At 37.0% G+C, this 22,790-nt stretch overlaps 1 protein-coding gene across 1 annotated transcript in view; it reads right to left on the bottom strand.

Annotated features, from left to right (window-relative positions):
* Il1rapl2 (interleukin 1 receptor accessory protein like 2) overlaps positions 1-22,790 on the bottom strand; it is a 690,466-nt gene that overhangs the window by 575,286 nt on the left and 92,390 nt on the right. Inside the window, exon 3 of the mRNA XM_052170310.1 lies at positions 18,062-18,248. Coding sequence (XP_052026270.1) covers positions 18,062-18,248 — 187 coding nt within the window. The remainder of the gene's footprint in view (positions 1-18,061; positions 18,249-22,790) is intronic.

The following is a 22,790-nucleotide window of genomic DNA, read 5'->3' as shown; positions in this document are numbered from 1 at the left end:
TTTTTTGGTATTTTTCGAGACAGGGTTTCTCTGTGTAGCCCTGGCTGTCCTGGAACTCACGTTGTAGACCAGGCTGGCTTCGAACTCAGAAATCCTCCTGCCTCTGCCTAACAAGTGCTGGGAATAAAGGCATGTGCCACCACTGCCTGGCCACAATTATTCTATTGCTGTTAACTCAGTAGTCTTTTTTACAGATTAAATATTCATCAATTACTGAATACCAAAGGAATTAACATTTCCATAGGACTCTACAAATAACATTTTAAATAGTTACATTTCTAGAGCCAGGGCCATCTTTTTCAGTCTCATGAAAGAGGGTTTAGCCATCAATCTCATTATTATAAACAGAACACCGCTAAACCTACTGAAGCTCCACAGGTCTCAGATTCCTCAGAGAGTTGATGTCATGGTGGAAACCTCTTCCCCAAGCATGGAACAGCAGAGAATCATAGCTATTAGTGAAAATAACTGGAGCAAGTGACAGAACATTAAAGCTCCCCCTAGCCTCTGAATTGTGCAAAGAAAAATAGCCCCTCCAACATTCCTGGGCTTCCCTGTTTGATAGCAAAAAATAAGAGTAAAGATCAAAGGTCTGTATATTTGCCAAGATGCTAAGACCCAATCACAAAATCATGGAATACTTCCCCTACTTTGTACTATATTGGCAACGTGATAAGGCTCCTGTATTTCCTGTAATTCACAATTATGGAGCCATTCAGATGACTCATGAGGTAAAGGTAATTGCCACAAGCCTATTGACCTGAATTCATTCCTAAGAACCATATGGTTGAAACAGAGAACCAACTTCCACCAACCATACTCTAATCTCCATACATGTGCTACGGCAAGTATGTGTACCCCCCCAACACACAAATAACTAAATATATTATAAAAACATTCTAAGGATAATGTGGGATTACAGCTGAAGTAATGCTATGACTTGGGTCTTATTTTGAAGAAACTTCTTGGAAAAAATGAAAAAAGAAAAAAAAAGAAAAAAAAAGACCAGAGGTACATCAAGAACAAACACACCACTTTAAGATTCCAGTACCCACAATTACACTGAGCAATAAACAGAGATTGTTAGCCAGAAGTAATCTAAAATTAATTAAAATCTTATTATACTCTATTGTCTATAAGGTAGTATATTGCATTGTTAACCAAAAATTATAAGACACACCTATAATATTAAAAAATGTCCTGGAAAATATCTTCAGATTTATATGTTAGATTTTTATTTTTGCAAACCTGGGGAGTAAAATAAGTATGATTTAAATGACCATGCTATTTAAAATATATTCATGATTCTAGTGGAAAAATGGCACCATTTAATGATAATGTAGACAGTTTGGGAAAGAATAAATAATGTTAAAAATCAAAACAGTGGGACAGGAATAAAGGAGGTCTGTGTTATTAAACAATCCCTAACTACACTCAAATAATTGTCTTATGCACATTGATAAGTATAGTTCTCTTCCCTCATCAAGAAAACCTCTCTTTGCAATAGACAGATTATTATAGAAAAATCATTATGTAACAAAATATAGAGATGTGAAGTCCAGTCTGAACTGACACGCCTATAACAAAACTCCTGCACTTAAATAAAGCTCAGGGGTCACTAAAAAAAAGGGAGCAGAAAGACTAGCAACCAGAGGAATAGGAAACCTTCCATGGGATTGTATCTTCAAATGCCAAATGCACTACACTTATGAGGTCTCATCAACATGGTTACCTAAATATGACCTGAACAAGGACTGTACTGACAGACATACTAAAGTAGACAGGTAAAGGTGATGAACCCTCAACTCTACACACTCACACATACACTACACACCGCACACCACACACGGCACCTGCACACCTCACACATACACACTCACTCACACAAAACCAACAAAGCCAAAAGATAAATAAATAAATAAAAAATACTACAGGAAACAAAGGAATATTGAGAGTGGAAGAAATAGTCTTACTCTGGGAAGAACACATCAATTCAAATAGCCAATGTTCATTTTTGAGAATATACATGCAAGAATTACTATACATGGTATATTTACGTATGTAAATATGTATGTATACAAACTAATACATATGTATATAACTGTCATTAAAGAAAAATAGACTATGACTTTGAAAGACAGCAAAGAAAGTATATTGGGGGTTTAAATGGAATAAAAGAAAATGGAAATGATCTAATTATAATTTTAAAATTAAAATGTTTTAAAAAACAAATCAGAAAATCAAAATCAAATTTAGTTTTATCTACATTTACACAAAAAAGACAGAGACAAATATCCCACAGCTGGTGAATAGTCAAATGGTTCTTTCCTCATAACAAAAGTATCTTTTATTTAACTCTGTACCCCATTTTTTAATAGGGTTGTTTGGTTTTCTGGAGTCTAACTTCTTGAGTTCTTTATATATCTTGGATATTAGCCCTCTATCTGATGTAGGATTGGTGAAGATCTTTTCCCAATTTGTTGGTTGCCGATTTGTCCTCTTGATGGTGTCCTTTCCCTTACAGAAACTTTGTAATTTTATGAGGTCCCATTTGTCAATTCTTGATCTTAGAGCATATGCTATTGGTGTTCTGTTCAGAAACTTCCTCCCTGTACTGATGTCCTCAAGGGTCTTCCCCAGTTTCTTTTCTATTAGCTTCAGAGTGTCTGGCTTTATGTGGAGGTCCTTGATCCATTTGGATTTGAGCTTAGTACAAGGAGACAAGGATGGATCAATTCGCATTCTTCTGCATGCTGACCTCCAGTTGAACCAGCACCATTTGTTGAAAAGGCTATCTTTTTTCCATTGGATGTTTTCAGCCTCTTTGTCGAGGATCAAGTGACCATAGGTGTGTGGGTTCATTTCTGGATCTTCAATCCTGTTCCATTGATCCTCCTGCCTGTCACTGTACCAATACCATGCAGTTTTTAACATAATTGCTCTGTAGTATTGCTTGAGGTCAGGGATACTGATTCCCCCAGATTTTCTTTTGTTGCTGAGAATAGTTTTAGCTATCCTGGGTTTTTTGTTATTCCAGATGAATTTGATAATTGCTCTTTCTAACTCTGTGAAGAATTGAGTTGGGATTTTGATGGGTATTGCACTGAATCTGTATATTGCTTTTTGCAAAATGGCCATTTTAACTATATTGATTCTACCGATCCATGAGCATGGGAGGTTTTCCCATTTTTTTGAGGTCTTCTTCCATTTCCTTCTTCAGAGTCTTGAAGTTCTTGTCATACAGATCTTTCACATGTTTGGTAAGAGTCACCCCAAGATACTTTATACTGTTTGTGGCTATTGTGAAGGGGGTCATTTCCCTAATTTCTTTCTCAGCCTGCTTATCCTTTGAGTATAGGAAGGCCACTGATTTGCTTGAGTTGATTTTATAACCTGCCACTTTCTCACCTGAAGAACTTCAGATGGCAGAAAAGCATCTTAAAAAATACTCAACTTCATTAGTCATTAGGGAAATGCAAATCAAAACAACCCTGAGATTTCACCTTACTCCAGTCAGAATGGCTAAGATTAAAAATTCAGGAGACAGCAGGTGTTGGAGAGGGTGTGGAGAAAGAGGAACACTCCTCCACTGCTGGTGGGGTTGCAAATTGGTACAACCACTCTGGAAATCAGTCTGGCGGTTCCTCCGAAAACTGGGCACCTCACTTCCAGAAGATCCTGCTATACCACTCCTGGGCATATACCCAGAAGACTCCCCACCATGTAATAAGGATACATGCTCTACTATGTTCATAGCAGCCCTATTTATAATTGCCTGATGCTGGAAAGAACCCAGATATCCCTCAACTGAAGAGTGGATGCAAAAAATGTGGTATATCTACACAATGGAGTACTATTCAGCCATTAGAAACAATGAATTCATGAAATTCTTATGCAAATGGATGGAGCCAGAGAACATCATACTAAGTGAGGTAACCCAGACTCAAAAGTTGAATCATGGTATGCACTTACTAATAAGTGGATATTAACCTAGAAAACTGGAATACCCAAAACATAATCCACACATCAAATGAGATACAAGAAGAAAGGAGGAGTGGCCCCTGGTTCTGGAAAGACTCAGTGAAACAGTATTCGGCAAAACCAGAACGGGGAAGTGGGAAGGGGTGGGTGGGAGGACAGGGGGAGAGAAGGGGGCTTATGGGACTTTCGGGGAGTAGGGGGCTAGAAAAGGGGAAATCATTTGAAATGTAAATAAAAAATTATATCGAATAAAAAAAGAATACAAAAAAATATATAAGCTTACATATAATTATATTTCAATTTATATTTACATTTACATTTATTATGTTATATATTTAATATATACATTTATATATATAAATATATATGATATATTTTAAAATATCACCCCTAAATATATGATATAAAATTATATATTATATATATAGTAATGTATACATTTACATTTATATTTGCATATATGTGTAATTTTATGTTTACACATGTAAATATACATATATACCCATACACACACATATATACATATATGTATATATATAAAAAAGTATCTTTTAAAGTAATAAAATCAAAATTAGTTAAGTTAAGGATTGAATACTTTTATGGCTAAAAAATACACAAATTTACTGCATGTTCAACAGTTATTTAACATTATCAAGCATTTTAGCTAGATATTTCATTACCAAAATAAATAATAATAATGGTTCTTTGGGTTGTTGTACAATGAGGTCTTAAGAACAATTTTAGGCTTTAAAAATAGTCACAGGTAAACAAAAATGAAATAAAATAAAACAAAATAAAATAAATATGAGTGATGATATTTATAGCTAATCATTGCTAAACTATTTGCCTATAAAATTAAGACTTTATTATCCATATGAATTCTTTACTTTTGGAGAACTCAGTGCATATATATATATTATTTATACAATTTTATCCTCTGCAGCCTCTCTCCAAATCCTATCAACTGCCCCCCCATCATTACTCCTCAAATTCATGGCCTCATAGTGTGTTTATGTGTACATATATACATATGCATATACATATATATATATATGCATATACATACACACACACACACACACACATATATATATATATATAAACTTGGTAAGTCATTTGTTGCAGCTCATATGTGTACACATTTAGAGCTGACTGTTTGGGACTGAATAAACTTTACAGGGATTTGTCTCTGAAGAAGACTGATTCTCTCTCTGGTAGTGCATATAATTGCTTATAGCTCATTATCTGGGGATAATGTTTTGTGAGATTTCCCCCATTCATGTTGGTATTGTGATGTTGTTTTAGTAGAAAAGTTTAGGGGCAAAAAAACCCCCACTTTTCTGCAGCAGAGACCATTAGACCATTACAGAAAACCACTGTAGGTTAAGATGTAGAACTCAACAGACCATAGTGTGCCCAACCCCATGGGGCACACAAACAACACAACTTCTAAACATAAAGCTCAGGAAAAAGCCTGGAAAAAATGGAAGAAAGATAGGAGTCAGAATAACAGGATGGCTGCCAAGAGATAGTGTCTCCTATAGAGAAACTGTACCCAGGAAATCCCAACAATATGGTAATCTAAACAGATCTTGAAAATTGAAAGAATGATTTTTTTTCTTTTCAGACAAGGTCTATCTACACAGCTCTATTTCTAGACCTGGAACTAACTGTGCAAAGCAAGCAAGCTATAAATTTACAGAGATCCCTCTGCATCTGCTCCCTGAGTTGATCAGATCTTGTCCTAATCCTGATATTTTAGCTGAATATGTTTTTCATATTTGCTACTACCTGATACAATCAATCCCCTTTTATGAATGACTTTTCTAATATGTTCTTGAGAGTTTATACATATGTATATGTATTTGTGTGTGTGTGTGTGTGTGTGTGTGTGTGTGTGTGTGTGTGTGTGTGTGTGAACCCAGGAAATCTATAAATGTGTTTTTCAGTTCAAAGTTCTTAAATTTTTCACTTTAAACTGTCTTGGTTTTCCATGAAGAAATAAACTTTAACTCTTGTTAACTTAGGTCATATTTCATATTCTTCCATAAATTAGATTTACTTACATCTCTTCCAATGTTAGTAAAGTTTTGAGTGTCTTACAATTTGTCACTGTTGTAAATGAGGTATTTCTATTTTTCTCTATTATATATTTAACTTGTAATTGGAAAACAAAATATAATGAAAAGTTTCAGTGATCTATCATATTGAATTACTTCATTTTCTATTTTTGTTTTGTGGTTGTTGTATCCCTTGGGATATCTAAATATCAAATAATCAAAAATTAGTATATTTTATATCATTGGTTTTGAAATTTATATAGCACATTTCATATAAGTCTGTTATATCAGTTATGAAGTTAAAACTTATATTTAATGATAGTCCCAACAGAGAGCATTCCTATTGTGTATTTCAGGGCAAAATGATATATTCATGTTAACTAGAATTAATATTGAAATGCTTGATTAATAAAAATGAAACATTTTTAAAATCCACAAGTACAAGAATATTAAATAAATAAAGTACCCTCCATCCTATGAACTATTAAGAAATAAATTAGGTCTGGGAATGTGGATGTCCCTCAGTGACACAGCATATGTCCTGAGTTTAATCCTCACTACTAGAAAGAAAATAAATAGGGTGAAAAATTTGACCATAGAAAAATATTCATGTTTGTATGTAATGTAGAGTACTGAAGACTAGTATATGCCCCAGGATACTGTTTTTATAAAAAATGGGGGTAAATAAAATGTATTTGTATAGGTATGCAAATAACTATGACTTATAGAGAGAATATGTGTGTTTGACTTCAAGTAAAGTTTATACATATTGAGAAGAAAAAGCTAGTGAAGACAGGAGGCAGGGGAGCAGAATGCAATATGCAAATGATTTATGTTGCTGATATGGTTAAACACAGTGGAAGGAAAAGATAGAAATGTATTTATAGACATGCATATTGATTTGTTTCTCAAAATGATCTGTTTGTAAGTACACACACACACACACACACACACACACAGAGAGAGAGAGAGAGAGGGGGGGGGGGATTAAACATAAATATTCCTTAACAAAAATTCTTAGAAGTGCTTTGAATTTTAAATTATTTTAGATTCTGACATGTTACCATATACCAAACAGGTAGTCTTGAATACAGAGACCAAAGGTAAGTACAAAATTCACTTATGAATACTTTAAAGACAACTTTATGTAGCACTTAGTAACTTTATACATGAAGCAAAAATTGTATTTTCCCACTTGTGGCAACATTGCTCAAAATGGTTCAGATTTTCAAGCAGTTCAAATGTTGACATCTTAAATTAGTGATGACCAACACGAACACATAGGTATGCACACACACTCATTTATCTTCACTGCTCTTGGAGCTTTGGGTAACATTTGAAAAAAAATTGTTAAAATAGATATTTAAGCAAGTCACTCAATCTTTTGTCCTCAGTTTCTTCATATATAGGAAGTTGAATTGGAAAAGCTGCAAGGTCCTTATATTATAATTCCTGATATTTGGTTTCACTTTCATGTTGAACAATAACAAATAGTTGCCATTCTTGCTATTTTTAGTCTCGTTTGACATTCATGATCCCTGCTTCATGATCTTGATCCCTGATTCATGATCTTGCAGAGGCATTTAGGCTTTGTTCCTGGAACAACAATCTTGATAGAAACTTGTATTTGCATTAGTGACATGGGTATGTCATGTGTGTAATATAGCTAGCTATTCAGTGGAGTGATCTTTATGGTGGTGTTGGTTTTTAGTTCAGGATTTGAGCCTAGTTACCCACCTCTTAGTTATTTGCATACCTATACAGATCTATAAGTTCTATCACATTTTATTTCTGAATAAAGTCAGATAACAACCACCAACAAATAGCTTTATATCCTTTATCTAGCTGATGGAGTTCAAATATAGGATCAACAGGATAACCATAATTGTGCTACTCTGCTATCATTGGGTTAAAATATATGTGCCACCTTTTATGAGAAAGTAAATGAGAGTTTATGTGCCAGTAGTGATCTATGCACTCTTGGGTGTCTTAAAGGAGTTAATGTTGTATAAACACTTGATCTCCTGACTTTTAGCCTTAAAGCAGTGCAAAGGAGCCTAGAACAGCTATTATGTTTGGGTCATGTAGGCATCTTACTTCTCTCTACAATATTATCATTTTCTTAGTGTATAGTCATGTAAAAAAGCTGAGTTATCTATAATGTGTTGATAAACTATTGTTTTATTTTGTTTTTTTCTTTTATTGGATATTTTCTTCATTTGTATTTCAAATGCTATTGCCTTTCCAGTTCTCCCCTCCAGAAACACCCTATCCCATCCCCCCTCCTGCTGCCTCTACCAACTCACTCACTCCTGCCTTCTCACCTTGGCATTCTCCTACACTGTGGCATCAAAGACCCTCAGGACCAAGGGACACTCCTCCCACTGATGTCCAAAAAGGCCATACTCTGTCATATATGCTGCCTGAGCCATGGGTCCCTCCATGTGTACTCTTTGGTTGGTGGTCCAGTTCCTGGGAGGTTAACACTGTTGCTCTTCCCCCCATGGGGCTGCATAACCCCTCAGATGCTTCAGTCCCTTCTCCAACTATTCCATCGAGGATCCCATACTCAGTTCAGTGGTTGGCTGTAAGCCTCTACATCTGTATCTGTAAGGCTCTGGAAAAGCCTCTCAGGAGAACTAAATCAGGCTCCTGTCAGCAAGCACTTCCTGGTATCCTCAATAGAGTCTTGGTTTGGCGACTACATATGGGATAGACCCGCAGGTGGGGCAGTCTCTGGATGGCCTTTCCTACAATCTCTGCCCTAAACTTTGTCTCCACAATTTCTCCTGTTTCCTTCCCCTTTCTAAGAAGCACTGAAGCATCCACACTTTGGTCTTCCTTCTTCTTGAGCTTCATGTACTCTAAGAATTGTATCTTTAGTATTCCAAACATTTGGGCTAATATCCACTTATCAGTGAGTACATACCATGTGTGTTCTTTTGTGATTGGGTTATCTCACTCAGGATGATATTTTCTATTTCCATCCATTTGCCTAATAATTTCATGAAGTCATTCTTTTTTTTTTAATTTTTTTTATTCGATAGAATTTATTTACATTTCAAATGATTTCCCCTTTTCTAGCCCCCCACTCCCCGAAAGTCCCCTACTCTTCCCCTGTCTTCCCACCTACCCCTTCCCACTTCCCCGTTCTGGTTTTGCCGAATACTGCTTCACTGAGCAGTTTCCAGAACCAGGGGCCACTCCTCCTTTCTTCTTGTACCTCATTTGATGTGTGGATTATGTTTTGGGTATTCCAGTTTTCTAGGTTAATATCCACTTATTAGTGAGTGCATACCATGATTCACCTTTTGAGTCTGGGTTACCTCACTTAGTATGATGAAATGACCCCCTTCACAATAGCCACAAACAGTATAAAGTATCTTGGGGTGACTCTTACCAAACATGTGAAAGATCTGTATGACAAGAACTTCAAGACTCTGAAGAAGGAAGTGGAAGAAGACCTCAAAAAAATGGGGAAACCTCCCATGCTCATGGATCGGTAGAATCAATATAGTTAAAATGGCCATTTTGCCAAAAGCAATATACAGATTCAATGCAATACCCATCAAAATCCCAACTCAATTCTTCACAGAGTTAGAAAGAGCAATTATCAAATTCATCTGGAACAACAAAAAACCCAGGATAGCTAAAACTATTCTCAACAACAAAAGAAAATCTGGGGGAATCAGTATCCCTGACCTCAAGCAATACTACAGAGCAATAGTGTTAAAAACTGCATGGTATTGGTACAGTGACAGGCAGGAGGATCAATGGAACAGGATTGAAGATCCAGAAATGAACCCACACACCTATGGCCACTTGATCCTCGACAAAGAGGCTAAAAACATCCAATGGAAAAATGATATCCTTTTCAACAAATGGTGCTGGTTCAACTGGAGGTCAGCATGCAGAAGAATGCGAATTGATCCATCCTTGTCTCCTTGTACTAAGCTCAAATCCAAATGGATCAAGGACCTCCACATAAAGCCAGACACTCTGAAGCTAATAGGAAAGAAACTGGGGAAGACCCTTGAGGAAATCGGTACAGGGAGAAAGTTTCTGAACAGAACACCAATAGCATATGCTCTAAGAGCAAGAATTGACAAATGGGACCTCATAAAATTACAAAGTTTTTATAAGGCAAAGGACACCATCAAGAGGACAAATCGGCAACCAACAAATTGGGAAAAGATCTTCACCAATCCTACATCAGATAGAGGGCTAATATCCAATATATATATATAAAGAACTCAAGAAGTTAGACTCCAGAAAACGGAACAACCCTATTAAAAAATGGGGTACAGAGTTAAACAAAGAATTCCCACCTGAAGAACTTCGGATGGCGGAGAAGCATCTTAAAAAATGCTCAACTTCATTAGTCATTAGGGAAATGCAAATCAAAACAACCCTGAGATTTCATCTTACACCAGTCAGAATGGCTAAGATTAAAAATTCAGGAGACAGCAGGTGTTGGAGAGGGTGTGGAGAAAGAGGAACACTCCTCCACTGCTGGTGGGGTTGCAAATTGGTACATCCACTCTGGAAATCAGTCTGGCAGTTCCTCCGAAAACTGGGCACCTCACTTCCAGAAGATCCTGCTATACCGCTCCTGGGCATATACCCAGAGGATTCCCCACCATGTAATAAGGATACATGCTCTACTATGTTCATAGCAGCCCTATTTATAATTGCCAGATGCTGGGAAGAACCCAGGTATCCCTCAACAGAAGAGTGGATGCAAAAAATGTGGTATATCTACACAATGGAGTACTATTCAGCCATTAGAAACAATGAATTCATGAAATTCTTAGGCAAATGGATGGAGCTAGAGAACATCATACTAAGTGAAGTCATTCTTTTTAGTAGCTGAGTAGCATTCCATTGTGTAAATGTACCACATTTTCTGTATCCATCCCTCTGTTGAGGGATATCTGGGTTCTTTAGAGGTTCTGGCTATTATTAATAAGGCTGCTATGAACATAGTGGAGCATGTGTGCTTGTTATATGTTGGAGCATCTTCTGGATATATGTCCAGGATTAGTATAGCTGTGTCCTCAGGTAGTACTATGTCCAATTTTCTGATGAACCTCTAGGCTGATTTTTAGAGTGGTTTTATCAGCTTGCAATCCCACCAGCAATAGAGGAGTGTCCTTTCTCCATATCCTTGACAGCATCTGCTGTCACCTGAGTTCTTGATCTTAACCACTCTGATTAGTGTGAGTGTAATCTCAGGGTTGCTTTGATTTACATTTCCCTGATGACTAAGGATGTTGAACATTTCCTTAGCTGCATCTCATCTCTTCAAGTTTGCTCAGTTGAGAATTCTTTAAGGTCTGTACCCAATTTTTAATAGGGTTATTTGGTTCTCTAGAGTCTAACTTCTTGAATTCTTTGTATATGTTGGTTATAAGCACTCTATCAGATAAAGTATCAGTAAAGATCTTTTCCCAATCTGTTGGTTGCAGTTTTTCCTATTGACAGTCTCCTTTGCCTATTGATAGAGGCTTTGCAATTTTATGAGAGCCTATTTGTCAATTCTTGATCTTAGAGCATAAACCATTGTTATTGTTTTCAGGAAATTTTCCCCAGTGCCCATGTATTCTAACCTTTTCCCCACTTTCTCTTCTGTTAGATTGAGTGTATCTGGTTTTACGTGGAGGTCCTTGATACACTTGGAGTTGAGCTTAGTACAAGGAGATAAGAATGGATCGATTTGCATTCTTCTACATGTTGACTGCCAGTTGAACCAGCATCAGATGTTGAAAATGCTGTCTGGAATTCGAGTAGCAGCAGCAGCAGTGGTGGCAGCAGTGGCTGGTCCAGCTGAAGGGCCATCAGCAGTGGAAACAAGGTGACACAGGGTCCAGTTAGGCCCTGCGCCCACAACCACTGACCTTCGCTAGCCAGCCGGGCTGCAAGCAGCTGCGGATTTACAGTGCCTTTCACCGCACAGAAGCCACTTCAGAACTCTGCCTCCCACCAGTCAGGAGAGACTTACCTCCATCTTGGTTCTTGGACTCCAGAGAGATCAGACAGACTGAGGTATGCAAATATAACCCGAGGCCAACATCATGGGGGTCTAAGCCCGAAGGGCATTGGCCTGCACCCAGGCCCTGGGCTGTTCGGGGGCGGGGGGGGGGGGGAACATCGGGGTGCCAACCCAGCCAGGAGGTTTTTTGCCTGGGCCCAGCGCGCTCGCCACCATTTTGCCTACAGGACGCCAGAGAGCTCTAGCAGGCAAAGCCGGCTAACAGGCATAGCCCTAGGCTAACATAGTGAGGGTCTAGGCCCCAACAGGCTCTGGATTGACCCTTGAGGACATCGGTACAGGGGGAAAGTTTCTGAACAGAACACCAATAGCTTATGCTCTAAGATCAAGAATTGACAAATGGGACCTCATAAAATTACAAAGTTTCTGTAAGGCAAAGGACACCATCAAAAGGGCAAATCAGCAACCAACAAATTGGGAAAAGATCTTCACCACATCAGATAGAGGGCTAATATCAAATATATATAAAGAACTCAAGAAGTTAGACTCCAGAAAACCAAATAACCCTATTAAAAAATGGAGTACAGAGTTAAACAAAGAATTTTCACCTGAAGAACTTTGGATGGTGGAGAAGCATCTTAAAAAATGCTCAATTTCATTAGTCATTAGGGAAATGCAAATCAAAACAACCCTGAGATTTCACCTTACATCAGTCAGAATGGCTAAGATTAAAAATTCAGGAGACAGCAGATGTTGGTGAGGATGTGGAGAAAGAGGAACACTCCTCCACTGCTGGTGGGGTTGCAAATTGGTACAACCACTCTGGAAATCAGTCTGGTGGTTCCTCCGAAAACTGGGCACCTCACTTCCAGAAGATCCTGGGGCATATACCCAGAAGATTCCCCAGCATGCAATAAGGATGCATGTTCCACTACGTTCATAGCAGCCCTATTTATAATTTCCAGAAGCTGAAAAGAACCCAGGTATCCCTCAACAGAAGAGTGGATGCAAAAAATGTGGTATATAAACACAATGGAGTACTATTCAGCCATTAGAAACAATGAATTCATGAAATTCTTAGACAAAAGGATGGAGCTGGAGAACATCATACTAAGTGAGGTAACCCAGACTCAAAAGATGAATCATGGTATGCACTCACTAATAAGTGGATATTAACCCAGAAACCTGGAATACGCAAAACATAATCCATACATCAAATGAGGTACAAGAAGAACAGAGGAGTGGCCCCTTGTTCTGGAAAGACTCAGTGAAGCAGTATAGGGCAAAACCAGAACAGGGAAGTGGGAAGGGTTGGGTGGGAGGGAAAACAGTAGGAGGGAAGGGGACTGATGTGACTTTCGGGGAGTGGGGGTCTAGAAAACAGGAAATCATTTGAAACGTAAATTAAAAATATATCGAATAAAAAAAATTGAGGTAAAAAAAAATGCCATCTTTTTCCACTGCATGGTTTTAGCTCCTTTGTCAAAGATCAAGTAACCATAGGTGTGTGGGTTTATTTCTGGGTCTTCAATTCTACTCCATTGATCTACCTGCCTGTCACTGTACCCATACCATGCACCTTTTTTTTTTTATCACTATTGCTCTGTAGTACATCTTGAGGTTAGGGATGATTATTCCCCCAGAAGTTCTTTTACTGTTTAGAATAGTTTTTGCTATCCTGTTTTTTGTTGTTGTTGTTGTTGTTGTTGTTATTTCAAATGAATTTGAGAATTTCTTTTCTTGTCTCATTGAAGAATTGTGTTGGAATTTTGATGGAGATTGCATTGAACCTGTAGATTGCTTTTGGCAATATGGTCATTTTTACTATATTAATCCTGCTAATCCACAAGCATGGGAGATCTTTCCATCTAGGTGTTGAAAAACTATTAAGTCTTTGTTCTAAGTTTTTCCTTTGGTGAAAAACATGCATGTTTATTGCCTTTGACTCAATACAATGATTTTATTAGTCTTAAGTAGAACCTATTCTTACAGGTTTTGATTGAAACATATCCTTCTTAGAGCATTGAGAAGAGCCAGTTTATTTATATATTACCTCCAGGAGAATGGTACCATTCATTTACTTTGGTCACTAAACCATTGCCAGTTCCTAGTATGCTGTTTCACCCAGTTTGTTAGTCAGAAAGTAAGCATTGAGCCAATGATCTACTGAATGAATGAATGAATATGAAATCATTTATTCTCAGTCAGTATCAATTATAAATAATGAGAAACATGCATAATTAGACGGGCCTAGGGAAAACAAAAAAAATTCAACCTGCCATCTTTTTCTTCATTAACATTGGGCTATCAATTTAGGCAACTAGTCAAGCTAGAAGAATATTGCATGTCAAAGTACATTTTAGTGTTTGCACTGTTAGTATTCCTGAAAAGCTAGAGGTCCCTTCCCTTTATAAATTGGATAAATTAAGTATAAACTTGCTGGGGAAAGTAAGGGATGAGAAGAAAGGGGAAAAACTGTGGTAATGGAATGGCATAGCAAAAAATACATATATTCTTTACTTGTATGAAAAAATGGCATAATGGAACCAATCACATAAAATTGATACATTCAAATAAAACGTAATGCAAAGAAAAGATGAAGAAAAATATATAAAAAGACTTGATGCTCTTATGAAAACTTTTACCAGGGAATAAGAAGGTATTAAATATTGTCCTTAATTCAGGAGAAATATTCTTCCTCTCATTTGTAAAATATTAATAAAAGCCATGCAATGTTTTACCCCAGTGTCTAGCCATTATTCATATACTATCAGGAAGAATTTCTAAAAGTGTAGCTCCTTTCCTCTCCTTCTTCTGTTAACCAATGAAACATAGTAGAAACCAGTTGAGCAACTTACTTGTATCCCTTGCATTATATGCACAGAAAAAACTGGCTTGCTTATCCATCTTTATGTATATATACCAACTAAGCCTCATTTCTGTGATACCAGTAGAAAGAGGACAATAGCCTTTAGAGGTCACATCCAACATATTTCCCACAATCTTTGAAACCCACAAGAGAATATAAGAGTAACAGTATTAGAGATGAAGAGAATGGGAAAGAGATTCTAAAGATTGTATATTTCAAAAGATAGCTACAAAAGGGCTGGGAAAATAAGACATAAGACATTTCAAAATTAGGTTTTATCCCAGGATGAATTCTGTACAAATATATCTTCCATTTTATATAGCAGCTCTCTAGCCAGAGAAAAGTTCCTTCCTGTGTTGCCAGGTAGGAAATGCAGACTTCAAAAGGGATATTGAGTAGTGTATCCAAATATTAACTTCAAGAAGGAAATAATTTTCCGGTACCTCAAAGCATCTTCTAGGGTATGCTTGAACCTTCATGTGAGAATCAATGGTCAACAACACATTTGGATACCTCAGCAGTTCTTTAGTGTCACATCCAAAATGAAAAGCACACATTACTACTTTTTTTTTGAATCTCTAGTCTTTTCTTCCACAAAGAGGGGATAAAATATTTACATAGTAGTTCTAAGGATGGAGTCAATGCACAGAATAAACATTTAGTGTAATAAAGGAAAAGGGTAAATTTTACTGAAAGAAAAAAAAAACAAAAAAACCAACCAAATAAACAAAAAGCCGGATATCAGAGAATATTGGCATATACAACTTATGAATAAAGACAATGTGTTATGCAGATAGAGTATAATAGTAACTGGAAAAAGTTATGACATCCTAAAATTGTCATTTGTGACAACATGGTGAGAACTAGAGATTATTGTATTAACTGAAGTCAGATGTAGAGAGACATGTACCAAATGGCCACACTCACATGCAGAATGCAAAAGGCATCTCTTAGAAGTTGAAAGCAGAACTCAAAGTATAGGGAAGGAGGAAAGGGGAACATTCTGATTAACTTCTTGAATTTACATTTATATAGGATCAATAGTTTGTGATATAGTACTAATTTATAGTAAGTTGACTATAATTAACAAGGTATTGAACTTTTAAAAAATAACTAAGAGAAAATATTTTGAATGTTCTCATCCCAAACAAATGATACTTGCCTGAGGAGATAGATTCCTTTAATCTAATATAAATATTGCAATATAAATATTACAAAATATGCATGTGCATTAAACCATCTTATTACCTAACTCATACACAATTTTATGCTTTTATATCAATTAAGATAAATTGAAAGTTAATAAACTAGACTTTAGATATTATTATTCAGGCAGAGCTTAGAAATCCTTTTGTTCTGGATTTATTGGCTCATTTGTATAGGGGAATGAAGGATAGCATTTTCCAGGGAGTAAGTGGCTAGGGGTGTTGAAAGACATAAGTAAAGGGGCAGAAGGAAGTTAACAGAAGATAAGAAGACTGCACAAAGAGCTTGCTGACCTTGAATTTACCTCCAGATGCTATCTCTAGGATAGGTCAACTTGCCTTTCCCTCCTATAAAATTGAAGTAAACTCTTTAAACTTCTTTCTGAGGGGGAGGAGCTTGGCTGGTTTCCACAAACCCTGCATCTTATAGAAGGATCCATGATCAAAACTGAATCATTGTAGAAAAGCATAGTACTTAAGAAAATGCTCTCTCAGGCTAGAGAGATGGCTTAGGAGTTAAGAGCTTAGTGGTTAAGGGACTGCTCTTCCAATGGTCCTGAGGTCAATTCTGAGCATTCACATGGTAACTCACAAACATCTGTAATGGGACCGAATGCCTCGTCTGGTGTGTCTGAACATAGTTACAGTGTATGCATTGACATACACTAAATAAATTTAATACCTTGCATCTCTATAAGATTCTTTCTCTTTATTAAAAAGAATAAAAATACTCACCATACAGAATTATATTGACATTTAGATAGGATAATGTAGAGACCAAGTTTATCGTGGGGAATAAAATATAATAATTATTTAATAGATATGAAGGATTTTGATGATAATATGAAAGGTCCCATTCAATTTTGATTGAATAAATATTATTTGTGATAATAATGTCTTTGCTAAAACAAAGAAAAAGAAAGTGATAGTTGAGAACATTCTCTTGGTATCTGTTAGTAAGTTACTCAAGTGTGAAAATGAACATGTTTCCAAATGTAAATTTTTCTACCAGCTTTGAATGTTTAGGTACAGGAATCCTTGGGAAGTGCAGAGCCACAAATTCCTTCAGAAACAACCAAATTCAACTCTTATGAAACTGGGTCCAATAATGTACACATCACAATAATAATTAATAATAATAAGTTGTATAATTAGTCTCTGCTTTTCTACCAGGCTTTTCCTGTGTGCTATAGTCTAGGTCTAGTGCACCTGAAGGCCTGATTCTACCTGCTTGCTTTTGTCCTGTGTTCTATTGGGAAGAGGAGACAAATGGCTTCAGAAATGTAAGCACGTGCTAAGAGATGCTATGTTACTTATTATATCCTCTTGTTTCTTGTTTATTACCTTCATATATGTTTTTCTAAAGGTACTATTCTTTAAAGATCACTTTCATTTTTTTCTGGATTCCACTGACTGCTTCTTAGGAGAAAGATTTAGCAGTTTCCACTCATGTTTCCTTCAATATATTTATTCTTCATTCAATGTCTTTCCATTAGACCTCTAAATGTATCTTACACCCAGCTAACCATAATCTGTGTTCCTAACTGTGTTTCTGGAGCAGCACAAAACCTATTTGTCATTTCTGCATCATAGTAACGTTGGTAGTCCTTCATAGGTGGTAGTACTGATAATGATGGCCCTTTCTTCTTCATGGAATATAGTATTTCTGTCCATCAACCAATTTGTTTTGTGGTTTGTAAAATCTTTATCCTTATATGCTAGGTAGAATTGTTTTCTTTTTAGCAGTTGGGCAATGTGGGTCAGCTTCTGATATCTGCTGATGGAGATGCATGAAATCAGTGACCTATAGGAGTTATGCCTCCAAGTCACCTGTTTATACATCTGTTAATTCTTCCTAGAAAACTGTTAAATATCAAAACCTGGCAATATCAACTCAATCCCCAAGACTGCTATTAATAATGTTAAAAATCAATGTGACTTTATGCTAAGTTACCTTGTACCACACAACATCAGGTTCCTGATCAGACTTCTTAAAGTCATCCATGTCTGGACAGGAGATCTCCTTTCTTTTGGTAACTTCAGATTTCTCTAAGTAGCGGATCCTGCTATTGTAGCACAGTCCTGATTCATTCTCTGCAACAGTCAAGGACATTGACACCTTCATGCAGTATGTGGAGTTTCTGTAGGAACAAAGAAATAAGAAAATGGCTTTACTGGCTGTCTACAACTTTTGTACTCTATATATTTCTAGAGTATTGATTTTACCATTTAGGGCATTGCCTAGAAATATGAAATGACATCAAACCAACACATAGAGACTTTTGTCTTCAACCAACAAAATGGTATGAAGCAAAAATGGTGATGGGAACATTCCTGATTATGAGATAGTTACAGAATTCCATGGCTAAGATGTAGCAATCTATGAAAGTGTGGCACAGTTGGACTTCATAGCAATAAATACTGCTTCCTAAAACTTTAAAGAGGAACGTTGCGAGACCCTTGTAAGAACTGTGGTAATAGACATTTCTGTTCTTTGTTTCTTTTGGTAGTTCTAGTGATTGTCGAACTTAACATTGATTTGTACCCCAACATTTTCTTACCTATGATGTATGTATGTATGTATGTATATGTATTATGTATATAGGATACCTTTAATATATATAGCTTTTCTTTTACTTAATTTATTATACTAATATATAAGATTGTAGTGAATTTGATATATACTCAGATTTAAACTTTTCTCTCAAGGGTACACTCACTAACTTAACAGAACTATATATTTCTAGTTGAGTTTGAAATGATCATTCTTTCTCACAATATACATTGTTTTTCATAACCCAAGAATAAGGCTCAGTTCAATCAGTGGTGACCAAAGTTGTCTGAAGTAACAAAACAGACTCCTACATTTGGAGATCTCAGAAGGAAGGGATCCCCTTTGCTTACTATAATGTTGATGATAATTGTCATTTTGATAGTATCTATAGTTATCTAGGAGAATTATCCTGAACTTGATTCATTAAAGGACCTAATTCCATGGTGCTATCCACATTTAGGGTAAGAAACCCTACTACAAGAAACCCATCCTAAAACCTTATATATGTGCTTAAATGCTTCTAGAAATTGGCTAGTTGTTGGAAGTCCACCCCTAGACAAAGACTGATAATCAACTAGTGACTTCTAAGAAAGAAACAGCTTCTCCTTAGGGATGTAGCCCTAATGGTTTACCCATTATAAAAGGGGCCAATACTGAAGCTATATACATACAAACAACAAAAATAAATACGGCAGATTTTATTTATATATTTGTGCATATATAGGGGTGTGATGATAATAATCAAAGGAAAAGACTACCAATTTGAGAGGTTGAATACTTTTAAAAGTAAGGTTGCAAAAAATGTATGCCTACATTTAATGAATTTGAATAATTTTAAACAAAGAAATCAATATTTTATCTTTGTTTCTTTGTGTATATGATTTCTCTCTATCCAGGCCAAAGATGTCAGCCATGCAAAGGGAAACTTTAGTTCATGAGAAAAAAGATTCAGAGCATCTTGCCAAGATTGAGAAGGCCAACTGTAAATCTCAGTAGGAGTGTTTTATCTTTCTTTCTGGAGGATATTTCAGGACCACATCTAAATTAACATTAACTTATTGCTAAAAATGGGAAGTGTCAATGGTAACTGTATAAATCAAAGTAGTTGTGAAGTTCTATGTCAAGCAGAATTAGCATGCCAACTATACATTTGAAGATGGCCCCAAATGGTTGGTGCCACACATAGTTTAGTGGTCATTCTTTGAAATTTTACAACATTCCAAAAAACACAGAAAGGCAGATGGCTCTACACATTAGGTTTATAAACAAACATATTCAGTGAAGATAATTACAAACAGAACACTCATAAATTTGGACTGGGCAAGTGTTATCAGATGATAGTACTAAAGTAGAACAACTCTGATGTTCAAATACAGTATCAGTACATTCTCCATCATACTACTTTCCATCATTTCTAATGTGGGTTTCCAGAATCCAAACAATTGGGATTCAAAAGGAACAAATGATTTGGACTGGAGAGATTACTCAGTTAAGTGTACTTGTTGCTCTTGCAGAGGACCAAGGTTTAGTTCTCAGCACCTACATGGTGGTGCATAACCATTCTCAACTCCAGTTACAAAGGATCCAATTCCCTCTTCTGGCCTCCACAGGTACTGGACATGCACATGGTGCACCTATTTACATTCGAGTAAAGCATCCATACACATAGAGTAAAATTAATTAATCTAAAAATTATTTGAAAAAAAGAAATTCTTGTCAGCTATTAGACAACTTATTTTTAATGTCATGGAGATAACATCAGCATTTAAAATCTCATTAAAGAAAAGTAACTACTGGTTCAATCACTGTAGCTTTTAGTGAATATTTTTACAGAAATCCAATGTTAAGTGTTTTCATAAATCCTAACCAAGTCCCTTGGCTAACAACAAGACCATATATGACCCAGCCCATTATAACAATTTATTCTTCATTCTTCAAGACGTATCCACAGTAGAATTTTCACTCTTTCTTGGGCACACTAAGCCCAATTAAACTATATGCCTTTACATTTGTTGCTTTCATTGATCATCTAATGTCTGTTTATTTGGTGAGCATAAGCTAATTAGGGGAAATGTTCTTTTGTTCTGCCTAAACATTTGTTCCTGGAACCCTAAGTGAATAGGAACTAAATGATAAACTAATTTCGGTTAATTAAGTGAATAAACATTAAAACGTGTGTACTGGCTAGTTTTGTGTGTCAATTTGACACAGGCTGGAGTTATCACAGAGAAAGGAGCTTTAGTTGGGGAAGTGCCTGCATGAGATCCAGCTGTGGAGCATTTTCTTAATTAGTGATCAAGGGGGAGGGCCCCTTGTGGGTGGAACCAGTCTTGGGTTCTATAAGAGAGCAGGCTGAGCAATCCAGGGGAAACAAGCAAGTAAGAAACATCACTCCGTGGCCTCTGCATCAGCTCCTGCTTCCTGACCTGCTTGAGTGCCACTCCTGACTTCTTTTGAATAGCAATGCAGAAGTGTAAGCTGAATAAACCCTTTCCTCCCCAACTTGCTTCTTGGTCATGATGTTTGTGCAGGAATAGAAACCCTGACTAAGACAAATTGGTACCAGTGTAGTGAGACATTGTAGAGGGAGTATTCCTGTGACAACCTGACCATGTTTTGGGGAGGACTGTGGAAGGACTTTGGAACTTTGACCTAGAAATGCCAATAGAATATTAAGAGCTCAGTGGAAAGTTCTGTAGGAGCTTGGAAGACAATGTTAAGAACAGTGCAAAAGATGGAGGCAGGGCTTGTGAAATTTCAGGGGGAAGATTAAAGACTCTTATAGTGGCCATGTTTTGATTGTGAAGATTCTGTGGTTTTGGTTAGCTGGGGCTGAAGAATCAGCTTTGAGTAACAAGACACCAGAACCACTAAAGCAAACCTTTGTGTTCCTGGGACTATTGATGCTGGTTAGCTGGAGCTAAGAAATTAGCGGTGATTAAGAAGAGACCAGTATTACTGAAATGAAATCTTCTTGGAAGTGTTTTCTGAGAGCACAGAGAGTGTGTTCCAGAGATAGCCACAGTTGTATTTTGTGCTGTGGCTGGACTTGGCACTGTGTAAGAGTCACCCAGATGGTACTGGTTTTGAAGGCATGAAGGGATCATGAAGAGCAGCTAAGACTCTTGGCACAGTGAGAGGTCATGGAAGGCCATTGGTGAAGGTGCAGCCTCAGTTGCAGTTGATGGCCCAGGACTTGAAGGGGTCATGCATAGGAGCAGAGGCTTGTCACCATGAAGAGAGCCTATGAGAGGATATTAGTGAAGCCTAATTATAGTGGAAGATGGCAGCGTTTTGGAGATGCCAGTACCATGCGATGACCACCAAGAACAGCAGCAGCAGTGGAGTACAGGCAGCTGGAGCCTAGAAGACAAGCTGTGTGCTACAAAGGGCAGAGCTGGAGAAGTGACCCATGCCCTTGGAGGAGCCCAGAAGATTGTGAGTTGATCCCAGACATTGAACCATTGGAGTTTGAGTTTTGCTTTTGGTTGTGACTGTGCCCTGATATGTTTTCCTCTAGAAGGAAGAAAGTATTTTAGTGGAGCCCACAGTTAAAAGAGTTTGAATTTTTAAAAGACTTTGAATTTTAAAGATATTGGACATTTTAAGGTGATTGAACTTTTAATATGTAAAGACTGTGGGACTTTTAAAGTAATTTCGATCTTGGGGATGAATAAGAAAGTAAGGGTTGAGGCTTAATAGTGATGTGTTTGTGTGTCAAGTTGACAAGGGGTCAATTGTACTGGCTATTTTTATGTGTCAACTTGACACAGGCTGGAGTTATCACAGAGAAAGGAGCTTTAGTTGGGGAAGTGACTCCATGAGATCCAACTGTGAGGCATTTTCTCAATTAGTGATCAAGTGGGGAGGGCCCCTTGTGGGTGGTGCCATCCCTGGGCTGGTGCTCTTGGATTCTATAAGAGAGCAGGCTGAGCAAGCCATGGGAAGCAAGCCAATAAGAAACATCCCTCCATGGACTCTGCATCAGCTCCTGCTTCCTGACCTGCTTGAGTTTCAGTCCTGACTTCCTTTAGTGATGAACTGCAATGTGGAAGTGTAAGCTCTATAAACCCTTTCCTCCCCAACTTGCTTCTTGTTCATGATGTTTGTGCAGGAATAGAAACCCTGA

The sequence above is a fragment of the Apodemus sylvaticus genome, chromosome X (genome assembly GCF_947179515.1).
Source record: "Apodemus sylvaticus chromosome X, mApoSyl1.1, whole genome shotgun sequence".
Lineage (NCBI taxonomy): Eukaryota > Metazoa > Chordata > Mammalia > Rodentia > Muridae > Apodemus > Apodemus sylvaticus.
The sequence above is the reverse complement of the archived record's forward strand: the minus strand, read 5'-3'. Positions and strand labels throughout refer to the sequence as shown.